The 15,128-nt window shown below is 40.7% G+C and overlaps 2 protein-coding genes across 2 annotated transcripts in view; both read right to left on the reverse strand.

Annotated features, from left to right (window-relative positions):
• Positions 1 to 265: 265 nt before the first annotated feature.
• On the reverse strand, positions 266 to 4,352 carry LOC115185799 (uncharacterized). The gene is made up of 7 exons (XM_029745808.1): positions 4,187 to 4,352; positions 3,764 to 4,030; positions 2,888 to 3,521; positions 2,631 to 2,721; positions 2,455 to 2,509; positions 2,125 to 2,360; positions 266 to 378 (listed from the first exon to the last, which is right to left on the reverse strand). Exons 3-7 carry the CDS (start codon positions 3,063 to 3,065, stop codon positions 297 to 299), a joined length of 642 nt encoding a protein of 213 aa, XP_029601668.1. The 5' UTR covers positions 3,066 to 3,521; positions 3,764 to 4,030; positions 4,187 to 4,352; the 3' UTR covers positions 266 to 296.
• Positions 3,756 to 15,128, reverse strand: part of LOC115185798 (titin-like) — a 62,797-nt gene continuing 51,424 nt past the window's right edge. The window contains exons 3-11 of the mRNA XM_029745807.1: positions 8,068 to 8,412; positions 6,255 to 6,473; positions 6,100 to 6,117; positions 5,771 to 6,052; positions 5,431 to 5,661; positions 5,081 to 5,196; positions 4,835 to 4,843; positions 4,191 to 4,301; positions 3,756 to 3,929 (exon numbers count right to left, since the gene is read on the reverse strand). Of these exons, the coding sequence (XP_029601667.1) occupies positions 3,756 to 3,929; positions 4,191 to 4,301; positions 4,835 to 4,843; positions 5,081 to 5,196; positions 5,431 to 5,661; positions 5,771 to 6,052; positions 6,100 to 6,117; positions 6,255 to 6,473; positions 8,068 to 8,412 (1,505 nt within the window). The remainder of the gene's footprint in view (positions 3,930 to 4,190; positions 4,302 to 4,834; positions 4,844 to 5,080; positions 5,197 to 5,430; positions 5,662 to 5,770; positions 6,053 to 6,099; positions 6,118 to 6,254; positions 6,474 to 8,067; positions 8,413 to 15,128) is intronic.

Below are 15,128 nucleotides of genomic sequence, written 5' to 3' on the forward strand. Positions count from 1 at the left end.
CCGGGGCAGCTTTAGCAGGGAAGAAATTTGACAAACTGACTTGTTGGAAAGGTGGCATCCTATGACAGTGCCACGTTGAAAGTCACTGAGCTCTTCAGTAAGGCCATTCTACTGCCAATGTTTGTTTATGGAGATTGAATGGTTGTGTGCTCGATTTTATACACCTATCAGCAATGGGTGAGGCTGAGATAGCTGAATCCACTAATTTGAAGGGGTGTCCACTTTTGTATATATAGTGTACAAGGTTTTTGTTAAACTTTTTGTGTCAGGTCTTCTTGGTTCTGGGTTTGTTGTGTTCAGGTCTTCTTGGTTCTGGGTTTGTTGATTCTACTGTAGATCTCAGAGCGGTCCTCCTCAGCTGCTTGTGCCGCCACAGGTCTGAAGAGAGAGAAACAGAAATTAAACAGAATCCGCATCCCAACTCAGGTCAAAAGGAGTGCACTAAATAGGGAACAGTGTGCCATTTGGAACACAGAGAGAGAAAACTTCCTAAAAATCACTCCCTCATTATTGTCATAGTAATTGGCTTGAGATTTCCATTGTTGGGTTCATAGTTTAAGGATATAACATCAATAGTGGCCACTAGGGGTCAACTGTTTTGCTTATTGATGACATCTCCTACAAAAAGCAGCAGCATATGAATGACATTAGTGCAGAATATGGTCACCGGGTGGCAGCTATGAGGCGGTTACATTCACAGCAGCTTATTGCACATCCTCATCCTGTTTCTGTTGTTGAGGCATGAATGACCTTAATGCAGAATATGCATTACTGATGACATCATCATTGTTTACTCCTCCAATGAGCATATGGCCGTAACTACATATGAGAACACAGAGGTTTGGAGCTCGTAATTGTTTTCTAATTTAAAACTAATAATAATAGCCCAATACAAATATTGTACACAATAAAGAAAATGAACTACGGATCAACATCTAAATATCGCTCCCAGCGTTGGTCAAAGCTCAGAACGCTTATATTCTTGATCTGACTATTAACGCCTGCCTCTTTGTGAACGAATGGAATCATGAACTGTGGTTTGTTTGTTATGTTCTCCTGCATCCCCTGGATTTGCCTCCCTGATTTGTCTTTTTAACGGCACATTCACCATTTTCTCAGAAGGATAATAATCCCCTTCTCGCGGCACAGGCCGAGGGCGACGTGAAACGAACTACCCCAGGCTGCAGGTTGCTCTGCTAACAGTGTGTTTGCCAGATGCGGGACAAAAGGCAATTTTTAAAACAGTCCTGTATTGTCTAAAGAAATCCCCCAATAAAAAATCCCTCTCAGAGAATGAGTGCACAGCTGGTAATAGTTAGTCTCTTATAGATACATACTGTATGTCAGTCAGTCAGGTTGGAGGGATAGCTGCAGCAGAGACTTCTATTCTATTGCAGTAACATTGAAGGGTTCTGGTTAGTATTACTTAGCCAGCTAGAAGGATGAAGTAAGAAGCTAACGTTAAACGAAGCCTACCTCAGCAGGAGCAACAAATACGCTACTAAGTCCTTTACAGAGAGTAGGCTACCGAGACATACAGTGATGTGGTACTTAGTGGAGAGGCTGAGGCAGGCTGCAATGCAGGTGGAAGTAGAGGAGACAGAGAGAGAGAGGAAGCAACAGAGGGAGAGGTTTTTACAGTGGTTCAGAAACTTGGGGTCGCGGACCCATATGGGGTCCCCTGAGAAAATATGTACTAATCTAATCAAACAATTTAGGAACATAAAAAAATCTGTTTCAATAGGAACATCTCCACAGGACCTATCCTGCCTGTCGTCCTACATTAAAACGCTATCAACATGCAAACAATACAGTTCTAAAAATGTCACACGTATTTTTCTTCTTCTGTGATTAGTGTGTCAGTGTGAATAATTTCCCATATTTCCTCCCTTTCAGGTGTATAACATTACAGCTGTATAGCTAATAGGCTATGTGTTTGTAGAGGGACTGAGGTGAATTAACCTACAGCAGCCAAGGTGATAATGCCCCCCCCCCACCACCACCAGCAGCAGCGTACTGGACATCCAGATTTGGTTGAAAACAAGCAAACTTCTCCTTTAATGCTGTGTATTCACAATGTTCTAGTATTGACTCTATGTTGTTGTAATGGCAGAATATGCTCACTTGGGGGCAGCACTGGGGAGGTTGAATTTCACAGCAGCGTATTGGAAGTCTTCGTCTTGTTTCTGTGCTTGAGGCAGCTGGACGGTGGAGTACAGAGGCACTTCCTCGTATTTGGCGCGAGAGAAGTGGACGCTGGCGTAGTGAACATCATCCTGGTCGTCTGTGGCTGCTGTCTGTGCTGCAGTAGGGGTCATGGCCATGCTTGAGATGTTGTCATACACTGGACTAGAGTCTCCCTGATGGGGTGAGAGGACAGATACCATGAGGAGTGTAAAGTCCCACTAAGAATACACAGTCATCACAGTCATCTTCTGATTCCAACAGGCTCACCTGTCTGTTGTCTGCTGTGTGTCTTGTGTCAGAGGTGGATTTGGAGGCCTTCTTCCTGTTTTATAAATGAATGAATGAATTTATTATTGAAAGAATGAATGAATCAATGAACAAATTAAGTTATAAAAAAAGTCATAAAAATGTTACAGTGAAATAATATTTAAAAGATCACTCACCTGAACCACATGAGTCCAGAGAGACAGAGGATGAGAACCAGAACAACCACTATGATTCCTACAGCTGCATTCATAACTGAGGTCTGTTTCCCTATAATAAAATATGGATGATATGAGTACAATAGTACAATATTTGTTAACTGATCTAATCTCAAAGTATATATAATTCTAAAATAAAGTATGATAAGCCAAAGTATAATTATTAATATCAGATTTAAATGTAATTTTGTATTGAAGTATTGAAGATGAAAGTTCACCTGGTAAACTGATCATCAGAGCTGTAGAGTTCATAGATCCTCTTCCATTCCAGGCCTCACAGTGGTAATGTCCATTGTCCTTAGACTTGAACTTACTTATGTTGTACATCTGTCCAAATCCATTTTGAAAAGTCTTATTTTGAAAGTACCAGGTGTATTTGTCCAGGTGGGTTGGCATCACTGCTGCAGGTCAGAGTCACTGAACTGCCCTCCACTATGTCACCAGAGGGACTGACTGACACTGAGGTGTTCTTTGGGTCGTCTGGTGGACAATATGTTACAACAGTGTTTTAAATAGTGTTTTACTTGTTATTGAAATATGAATTTAAATGTGATCCTCTGATCAAAAGATGAGGTTAGATGTACTAACACTGAACGTCCACAGACACAGAAGAAGAGTTGAGACGTCCATATTTATTCTCAGCCCCACAGTAGTATTCTCCTCTGTCCTCAGAGCTGATGGTTGTGAAATTGTATGTCTTTTCAGATCCTGTCAGTGAAGCTCCATTCTTCTTGTACCAGGTGTATTTATCCACAGGTGGGTTGGCATCACTGCTGCAGGTCAGAGTCACTGAACTGCCCTCCACTATTTCACCAGAGGGTCTGACTGACACTGAGGTGCTCTTTGGGTCATCTGGTAAAGGAGCATTTGTCAGAGGGGTAGGACAGTAGTATATTTACGACAGTAGTATATTTACAAATTATATGTCATGTCAAAATAAATGATCTGTTAATATCAGAGAACTATCTAAAACTCTAACTTACACAAAACGTTAATAAATACACATTTGGAGATGTTATGCTTTAGGACTTATGCATTTAATTACAATTGTTTTGCAACCTTATCATTCAAACACTGGGCTGTACTTTACTCACATTTCACATCCATGTTTATGGTCCTAGACCAGTCTGTCCCCATCTCATTCTGGGCCTCACAGTAGTACTCTCCACTGTCAGATGACTGGATTTGATTGAAGACATGCTGTGGTCCTGTCATACTCTGATAGTCACCTCCATTCTTCTTGTACCACCAGGTGTAACTCTGCACAGGAGGGTTGGCATCACTGCTGCAGGTCAGAGTCACTGAACTGCCCTCCACTATTTCACCAGAGGGACTGACTGACACTGTGGTCTTTGGGCCATCTGATGTAAAAGACCAAACATTTTATCAAATTAATATTAACAATAGTAAAAATATATATTTTTGTTCTGTAATGATTGATAAAGTAAGACCTTTCTCTTTTGCCTGAATGCATGATACTTGCTGAGTAGAATACGGTACTATTGTACTGTACTCACACACTGCAGGAGAGCTGAGACCATTGTGGCCTTTTACAGCACAGTAGTAGCTGTCTGCATCCTCACTGATGATGGAGTACATGGGGGAGGAGTTATCTTGTACATTCTGTCCATTCTTGTACCAGATGTAGGTGGGGTTGTCAGTCAGAGTACAGGTGGTGCTACAGGTCAGTTCTTCTGTCCCTCTGCAGCAGGAGTCACCTTCACCTGCAGACCTGAAACAATATGTATAAAACCACATACACCTCTGTGTTAACAGGATGGTTCATTTATTTTCTCCTGTAATTCAATATGATTTACAGTTGTATCATACAGTGTAGTATTACCTGTGACAGACAGAGTTGTTCCTGGAAACTATGACCCCATTCAAAGTTGTATGTTTTAAAAGTGAAGCGATACTCAGCTGAGTCCTCCTCTCTCAGATCTGAGATTCTCAGGGTGAAGGGACCTTTATATGTTCCAGTGTGCTTCACACGACCTGCATACCCTGGGTCTCTGGTTAGGTCTTCAGGTGTCGACTTATCACTTCTAAACCAGAATGTTGATGTGGTGGAATAATAACCAACATAAGTACAGGATATGTCCACTGTTGACCCCTTCAAGACACAGATTCTCCTCTTGGTGTAAGTACTCTGTAGCAGCTCTGACCCTGAACACCTGAAACACAGTGACATAACAAGAGATCAACTGGATTGTATTCTCAGTTCTATCTAGAAATACTAGAAATTCTCATAGTGAAACCAACACACACAGGTTAAACAGTATTTTCAATGATTAATTAAATAAACACTCACACACTGCAGGAGAGTGGAGATACTCTTGGCCTTTTACAGCACAGGAGTAGCTGTCTAGAGCATTAGGGAGGACTGAATAGGGGGAAGTGTTGTCAGTTACTATCTGTCCATTCTTGTACCAGATGTAGGTGGGGTTACCAGTCAGAGTACAGGTGGTGCTACAGGTCAGTGTCTTATACGCTGAAAACTGTTGAGGAGTCACCTTCACCTGAAAACCTGAATTAAAGGGGAGTAAAAACAGAGAACATCATTTAGAATGAATGATTCATTTCATGACTCTTCAAAACTGTATAATGTGCTGTGCAGTGTTACCTGTGACAGTCAGAGTACATACATCTATGACATTGTCTGTAATTTCTATGTAATGATGAATATTGAAGTATTACCCTTCTCATTGACTTTAAATGATTGGTACTTCCTAAGTAGAATACTAGTTTCATTCATACTCACAAACTACAGGAGAGTGGAGACCCTCTTGACCTTCAACTGCACAGGAGTAAATGTTCACAGTAGAATCCCAGACCACCAGCATATTACTAGAGTACTGCTGGGAAGTGGGCTCATCTAGACGTTGTCCGTTCTTGTACCAGATGTAGGTGGGGTTGTCAGTCAGAGTACAGGTGGTGCTACAGGTCAGTGTCTTCTGTCCCTCTGCAGCAGGAGTCACCTTCACCTGCAGACCTGAAACAATATGTATAAAACCACATACACCTCTGTGTTAACAGGATGGTTCATTTATTTTCTCCTGTAATTCAATGATATACAGTTGTATCATACAGTGTAGTATTACCTGTGACAGTCAGAGTTGTTCCTGGGAAACTATGACCCCATTCAAAGTTGTTTGTTTTAAAAGTGAAGCGATACTCAGCTGAGTCCTCCTCTATCAGATCTGTGATTCTCAGGATGGAGGAACCTTCATTTCTCCATGTCTTTTTGTCAGTGTATTTCACACGACCTGCATACCCTGGGTCTCTGGTTAGGCCTTCAGGGGTCGACTTAACACTTCTAAACCAGAATGTTGATGTGGTGGATTTATAACCAAGATAAGTACAGGATATGTCCACTGTTGACCCTTCAAGACACAGATTCTCCTCTTGGTGTAAGTAACTACTCTGTAGCAGCTCTGACCCTGAACACCTGAAACACAGTGACATAACAAGAGAACAACTGGATTATTCTCAGTTCTTTCTAGAAATACTAAAAGTTCTCATAGTGAAACCAACACACACACAGGTTAAACAGTATTTTCAATGATTAATTAAATAAACACTCACACACTGCCGGAGAGTGGAGATCCTCATGGCCTTTAACAGCACAGGAGTAACTCTCTGTTTCAGAAGTCCAGAAAGTGTATTGTTGGGAAGTGGGCCAATAAAGAGACTGTCCATTCTTGTACCAGATGTAGGTGGGGCTACCAGTCAGAGTACAGGTGGTGCTACAGGTCAGTGTCTTCGACGTTGCCGACCGTGTTGGAGTCACCTTCACCTGCAGAGCTGGAGTAGATAAACACATTAAAACCCTGAATCACCTGTTCTATAGTTTAGTCACATGTGTCATGACGTTGGCCTGTGGGTAAGGTTTATGACCCCCCCATTAATACCTTTCTCCCTTCCCCTCTCTTCTGACCCTACTGAAGGACTGTTGAATAGCTTTGTTAAATATAGAGAGTCTGGGAACATCAAACAAATGGGGGAAAGGAACCATATTTTGGTAATAAATCCAGTTGAAAATATGCTTTGGAACTTAATGAGTATGGATGTCAGTTCGGTTGTCATCTGAGACATTATGACTGATGACAGGACGACATAAACTGTACCTGGGAAAGTATACACCCTCTAGTTATCAGAGTCACATGGAATTGTTAAGCAATTGAAATGTTTGATATTGAAATTGTTTGTTAGGAGATTACATTTAATTTTAGCTTCCAAATGAGAGAATTGGGTTTTCATAAGAAAGTGCCCTGCTTAATCAGTGGCCCGCCCCTGTGAAGAGAAAGGGGTTATAAACGATGAAACACACCCTCCTCCCCTCGCCACTATATAAGACAATGACACAATGTAACCAGGGTTCCACTACGTGAGGTCTGCAGCCTCTGCGTTATAAGGACACGCATGTCAAGTACAGAACTAAGCAAACCTCGGCATGAGCTTTGGTGGCGAATGGTATGAACTTTGAGGTTATTCACTACAGAAGTGATACTTCCTAGCCGTTGAGTTAGCAGCGGCCGCTGTAGACGTGGGCTAGGAAAGGACGAACGACGGATCCAGTCTAACAACCACAGACGAAGATACCACCACGTATCCACTTTACCAACATTGACATTCTTCCGAGGACAGGAAGATCTGTTGGCCAACCCGGCCAGCATCTACGACCAATCTACCGAAGCGCAGCTCAGAGTAAATATTTATTGCATTTTCCTTTTCCAAATGGGCGGTAATTTAGAATGCATAAGATAATGTATTTACGATAGCATAGCTGCTGTTTCTTTGTTCCTAAGTCTTCCCGCTCTTTCATTTAAGCCAACCCCCTTCCTTTGTGTAACAAACGTCGGCTCCGTCCACCAGGGACGTTTTCTGTATGACATCATTTGTATTCTGTGTATATGTAATTCTGTGTGATTAGTTTAGGTATTTAGTAAATAAATAATTAAACCCAATTTGTATTGCTGATTCAACTTGTTAGCCAGGGTTCGTGAAGATAACCAAGAATTTACAACTTTCATTATGAGACTGAAAATAAGATGATTAAGATGACGGCTATCGATGTAAAATATTACTAAGTATTTTAAGAGTTTATTCGGAAGATAACAGCTCTATAAACGTTCTTCCGTGGTGCCCCGACTTTCTAGTTAATTACATTTACATGATTAGCTTAATCAGGTAATATTAATTACAGAGAAAGGATTTTATAGAATAGCATGTCATATCAATTAATCCGGCATAGCCAAAGACACGACACATGATGCAAGACATTCTCAAACACATTTAATTCTTAAATCTGTTTCATATATACAAATCCAATTTCTAGACCTAAATGGACAGTAGATATTAATTGAACAGACTAGCAGTATAAAGCATGTTACTGTACCTGTTACAGACAGAGTGACTCCAGGATCGCCATAATATCTCCCTCCAGTCTGATCTGTTATAAATCTGAACTTGTACGTAGCTGAGTCTTTCTCTCTCAGGTCTGTGATCCTCAGGTTGTGACCATTCTTCTTATCCCCATGATACTCCAGACGACCTGCATACTCTGGGTCCTGACCTAGATCTTCAGGTTCTACACCAGTCTCCATTTTAGTGAACCAGAAGGTTGATGTGACTGTACCTCTGGGATATATGTAAGAGCAGGTCAGCTCCACTGTTGACCCCTCCAAGGTACAGATACTCTGAGTGGTGTAGGTCACACTCCAGCCATTCTGCCCCAGTACCACTGAAACACAGTCACACACAGAATGGTATCAGAATGAAGACAAGGTCTGTTGGCTCACACTGAAGGTAGGGTTTGACCACACTTTGTTGCTGTAGTTGCTGAGTGTGAATGGAAACCACAGAAAATCATCACTCAGTGAGGTGTGAAAGATAACTATTTAAGTGAAGTGGAGACTCCAAACAGAACACACCAGAATAACATTATGATTCTTAACCTTTTATAAATGTCTGTAGATTGATAAACAGAGCAACTAAAAGATAAGAATGAGACCATACCTGCTACAGACCAGAGAAAGACCACCAACACACTTCCTGCTGTTCTCAAGGCCATTGTTGCATCTCCCACCCTGCAGTCTCAGAAACATAAACAACAACTCACTCTATAGCTGGTGAATAACTACATACAAACCATCAGGGGCAGCAGGTTGGGCTCTAGTCAAAAGTAGTGCACTCTATAGGGAATATGGTGTCATTTGAGATGCAGTATAACAACACATCATCATCACAGCCTTGAGTGGATGGCGTGTAAATAACATCATCATAATAGTTTGGTAATATGGAGTGTGTCAGCGGTATCGGCAGGTAGCATAGTGGGTAAGAACGTTGGGCCAGGAACTGAAACATTACTGGTTCAAATCCCCAACCTGGCAAGCTGAAAAAATCTGCAAATTTGAGCAAGGCAGTTACCACCAGCTTGAATGATAGCTTCTGTTCCCATGCTGTGAGGATAAACAGCAAGTCACACTTAGCTTTTATATCATCATTATATGATAGTGTCTGTATTCACAAAGTGTCTCAGAGTAGGATCTAGGATTAGTTTCCCATTTAGATCATAATTATATGGACCAGGAGGACCTGATCCTAGATCAGCACTCCAAGTCTGAGACCCTTGAGTACATGACTTGTGGCTAAAAACAAACAACTATATTTCAAGATATCAAGAGTACTTACAGATTGAAGGGGAGAGGTCTTGTACAGTGAGTCAACTGACTGGTAGTGAGTGGGAACTGCTAGTAAGTGTCAGTTCTGTGGTTGATACATATTTATGTAGTCAGAACACAAGTAGCTGATACAGAACTGTCCTTTCCTTCCTCTTTAAGACATTAACATGCATGACTACCAGAACAGCACGTCAGAATAGTGTTGACTATAGCCTGCTATTTGGAATGTTTATAATATCTTAGAATGTGTTTACTATAGTCTACTATTTGGAATGTTTATAATATCTTAGAATGTGTTTACTATAGTCTACTATTTGGAATGTTTATTATATCTTAGAATGTGTTTACTATAGTCTACTATTTAGAATGTTTAATATCTTAGAATGTGTTGACTATAGCCTACTATATGGAATGTTTATAATATCTTAGAATGTGTTTACTATAGTCTACTATTTGGAATGTTTATATCTTAGAATGTGTTTACTACTATAGCCTACTATGGAATGTTTATAATATCTTAGAATGTGTTGACTATAGCCTACTATTTAGAATGTTTATAATATCTTAGAATGTGTTTACTATAGCCTACTATATGGAATGTTTATAATATCTTAGAATGTGTTGACTATAGCCTACTATTTAATGTTTATTATCTTAGAATGTGTTTACTATAGCCTACTATATGGAATGTTTATAATATCTTAGAATGTGTTGACTATAGCCTACTATTTAGAATGTTTATAATGTCTTAGAATGTTTGACTATAGCCTACTATTTAGAATGTTTATCATATCTTAGAATGTGTTGCCTTGCCCCTCTCAGTTCTACATGGACCAGGTCAAAGGTCTATATATATTTTTATTTTATTTATCTAAGCCTTATTTTACCAGGTAAGTTGCCTGAGAACACATTCTCATTTACAGCAACAATCTGGGGAATATTTAAAAGAGGGATGAATGAGCCAATTCAAATCTGGGGATGATTAGGTGGCATGAGGGCCAGATTGTGAAGTTTAGCAGTGGACACCAGGGTTAACACCCCTACTCTTACAATAATTGCCATGGGATCTTTAGGACACCCGTTTAACATCCCATCCAAAAGACAGCACCCTACACAGGACAACGTCCCCAATCACTACCATGGGGAATTGGGATGTATATTTTTTAAACCACACAAACACTGATGTTTGTAGCAATACAAAATGCCACTGTCATTCTGTAACACTGACCTTGTCCCAAATGACACCCTAATCCCTTTATAGTGCACTATCTTTGACCAGAGCCCTATGGGCATGGAATGACTGTGTGTGTTTGCGTGCCCTCTCAACTTGATTGGCCTGCAGCCCTGTCAATAACCCTTAGCACCGCTGCTCATCCAACCAATCAGGGTACTTGGATGCGCTGCAGGACACCGCCTCCCCTCACCTTTAGTTAGTGCACGGCATTGTCAGTCTTGAGAAGAAGTGTATGTGTTGCTGACAGACTTTTGACATGCAGTTCCTTACTGAAGTGTGAGACCAGAGAATATAACCACACAATAATATAAAACATCTTCAAATGGTAACAGCTGTGTCTGCATGTATGTGGTGGTGGTGACCATCAAGAATAGAGTGACGGGCCTCAACACCATGTTCTGACCAGACAGCACTATAGTGGACAGAACCAAAACCACTCAGCATTAAGTACGTAGCGGGTCTCGGCATTGTCAGCTAACCGCTCAGACGAGATCCAGCTGGCTGTTAGTACATGTAAAAAAACGGTCTGGATGACCTCTACTAATCACTAGGTACTGACTCAGGAATGTGTGAAGGACCACAGGGACGTCAGAGCAAAGGGTTTTATTGTTGTCACGAAGTTGGTCCCTCTCCTTGTTCGGGCGGCGTTCGGCGGTCGAAGTCACCGACCTTCTAGCCATCGCTGATCTACATTTCATTTTCATTTTCATACAAGTTTTATACACCATTTTAAAGATTAACGTCTTGTTAATCCAGCCACAGTGTCCGATTTCAAAAAGGCTTCACGGCGAAAGCACACCATGCGATAATGTTAGGTCAGCGCCTAGCCACAGAAAACCACACAGCCATTTTCCAAAGAAGGAGAGGTGTCACAAAAGTCAGAAATAGCGTTACAATTAATCACTAACCTTTGATGATCTTCATCTGATGGCACTCCTAGGTCTCCATGTTAGACAATAAATGTTTTTTTGTTCGATAAAGATCATCTTTATGTCCAAATACCTCCTTTTTGTTTGCGTTTAGTCCAGTAATCCAAATGCACAAAGCACGGGCACAAAGTCCAGACGAAAAGTAAAAAAAGTTCCATTAAAGTTCGTAGAAACATGTCAAACGATGTATATAATCAATTTTTAGGATGTTTTTCTCATAAATCTTCAATAATATTCCAACTGGACAATTCCGTTGTCATTAGAAAGGAAAGAGAACGAGCGTCACGCTCACGGCCACGCACGAGACTAAACTAATGTCTTTCAGCTTGACCACTTGAAACAGCTCTTATTCGATCCCCTTTCACAATACAAGCCTGTAACAACTTCTAAAGACTGTTGACATCTACTGGAAGCCTTAGGAAGTGCAATCTGACCGCACAGACACAGGATATTGGATAGGCAATCACTTAAAAAACTACAAACCTCAGATCTCCCACTTCCTGGTTGGATTTTTCTCAAGTTTTTGCCTGCCATATGAGTTCTGTTATACTCACAGACATTATTTTAACAGTTTTGGAAACTTTAGAGTGTTTCTATCCAAATCTACCAATTGTATGCATATCCTATGGGCCTGAGTAACAGGCAATTTACTTTGGGCACGCTTTTCATCCAAACTTCCCAATGCTGCGCCCTATCCCAAAGACGTTTTAACTTTGTCATAAAAACGATTTAAAAAATCACACAAATGTATATTATGTGTATCATGTTACAGTACCATATGAAGTAATACAGTAATTCATATTTAGTCTCACAAGTCTGATTCTTTCAGACAGATAACATATAACAATGCACAAAGTGTGTGGTCCCGTGTGCCTCAGTTGGTAGAGCATGGTGTTTGCAACGCCAGGGTTGTGGGTTCGATTCCCACAGGGGACCAGTGCGGAAAAAAATGTTATGATGTATGCTCTGTATAAGAGTGTCTGCTAAATGACTAAGATGTAAATAAATAGTTATGTAAAATACAACTGAACCTTGAGGCTTCCTACTTCAGATATACAACATTGTTGTCATCAGATTCTGAGTTTGTTTATACAGCATGGCTCAAGGGTTTGATTCCTGCTGGGACTACCCATATGAAGGATCTATGCACGCATGACTGAAAAAGTGTCTGCAAGATGGTATATATTTGGTCCATGGAGTATGAATCAAATTCTAGAGAGCTGGTTGTTATGGATGTAGAAAAGTTAAAGCTCACATCCTACACAGTATTGTCAACACTAACAGGAAGGTGATGCTGACTCAGCATCTAAACCAACAACACTTACTGGCAGTGCAGAGAAGTAAGTGTGAGTTCTGTGGTTGATACATTTTAAAGTAGTCTAGTCAGGATGTTAAGACATTAAAATGCAGAAATAACATGTCAGAAAATAGTTGCATTTGTTATTTGAGGAGTGGGCCTACATGTTATAAAGAGGCTACATATGCCCTTCACATCACTCCTCCTCATCATCAAAGTGCTGCTGAAGGTTCCAGTGTTCTAGACTAGAGCTCTCCCTACGGCATCTCAAACATTACTGCAGCCCCCAGTACTGATGTCCTCATTCATTTGGGAAGTAATATGAATAAAATTAGTGTTCCATTCATTCCAGCCATTACAATGAGTCCAATCCTCCTATATAGCTGCCCACAGCCTCCTCTTTTTGTACAATACTGGTAGTAGCTTTATCTATCAGAGGCATCAATTGAACATCACCACAACCTGCTGTATTGACTGTGTAGTCTATTGTAGTCTGCTGTCCATAAATTATTGCAGTTTAGTAGACTCAACTATCCAAATCAATATACAGTCCTGTGTGGCATTATATGTAACATATGGGTGGTCCTGGTAACCAAAACCCATAACGTTTGCAGGTGCCATGTTCTACCACTGAGGCTACAGAGGACCATATTCTGTATAGTCTACTGTTTCTCACTTTGTCTCATGTTAATACATACTCTAAACACAAACCCACCATTACTGTGTCTCAGGTTTATACTACTCCTAAACACAACACACCATCACTGGTGTGTCCATGTTAATACTATTCCTAAACACAACCCACAATCACTGTGTCTCAGATTTATACTACCCCTAAAACTCTTACGAAGCATCCACTCAATCACTCTTACTTTAGGCCATTTTCAAAATGTCTCCACAAAAATCAATTTCTCTCCGAGCTCTTAAAATTGCTGCACAAATATTTATGTGAAACACACTTTTACAATGTACATCCCATCTTTTTGTAGCATAGCAATATAGCTCAGTATTTGTCAAGGGTGCCAATAACTTTGGTTGTGACTGTTGTCGTGTCTTTGGCTATGCGGATTAAGGGATATGACATGCTATTCTATAACATCCTTTCGCTGTAATTAATATTACCTGATTAAGCTAATCATGTAAATGTAATTAACTAGAAAGTCGGGGCACCACAAAAGAGTGTTTATAGAGCTGTTATCTTCCAAATAATCTCTGAAGACCTAGTAATATTTTACATCAATAGCAGTCAATATTTCACGTCACCTTATTTCAGTCTCATCTGAAAGTTGTAAATTTCTTGGTTATCTTCACGAACCCTGGTAACAAGTTGAATCAGCAATACAAAAATTGGGTTTAATTATTTATTACTAAATACCTAACTAATCACACAGAGTACATATACACAGAATGCAAATTAAGTCATACAGAAACGTCCCTGGGTGGACGGAAGCAGACATGATGGCTGGTTACACAAAGGGAGGGGGTTGGGTTTGAGTGAAACGAGCGGGAAGGCTGATGGACAAAGGGAGAAGCTGTGCTATCGTAAATACAGTATCTTATGCATTCTAAATTAAGGAAATGCAATAAATATTTACTCTGAGCTGCGCTCAGTAGGTGGTTCGTAGATGCTGGTCATGTTGCCCAACAGAGATCTTCCTGTCCTCGGAAGAATGTCTCTGGTGGTAAATTGGATACGTTGTAGTATCTTCGTTGTGTGTTAGACTGGATACAATCGTCCGTCCTTTCCTAGCCCACGTTTACAGCGGCCGCTGCTAAACTCAACGGCCTAGGAGGTATCACTTCTGTAGTGAATATGAGTTCAAACGGACCCTCTTTAAATCTGGGTATTCCTCCAGGGCTCCATTGTCCTGAGTCTGCACAACTCTGCCAGGACCTAGGATCAAGGGAGATACTAAAGTGTTTTAGTACTATATCTCTGACATAATGATGAAAATAATCATGGCCCTCCAAACCCTCAAGCTGCATACTGGACCCTATTCCAACTAAACTACTGAAAGAGCTGCTTCCTGTGCTTGGCCCTCCTATGTTGAACATAATCAACGGCTCTCTATCCACCGGATGTGTACCAAGCTCACTAAAAGTGGCAGTAATAAAGCCTCTCTTGAAAAAGCCGAATCTTGACCCAGAAATATTAAAAAACTATCGGCCTATATCGAATCTTCCATTCCTCTCAAAAATTTTAGAAAAAGTTGTTGCGCAGCAACTCACTGCCTTCCTGAAGACAAACAATGTATACGAAACGCTTCAGTCTGGTTTTAGACCCCATCATAGCACTGAGACTGCACTTGTGAAGGT

Source organism: Salmo trutta, unplaced genomic scaffold (assembly GCF_901001165.1).
Source record: "Salmo trutta unplaced genomic scaffold, fSalTru1.1, whole genome shotgun sequence".
In the NCBI taxonomy this organism is placed as follows: Eukaryota; Metazoa; Chordata; class Actinopteri; order Salmoniformes; family Salmonidae; genus Salmo; species Salmo trutta.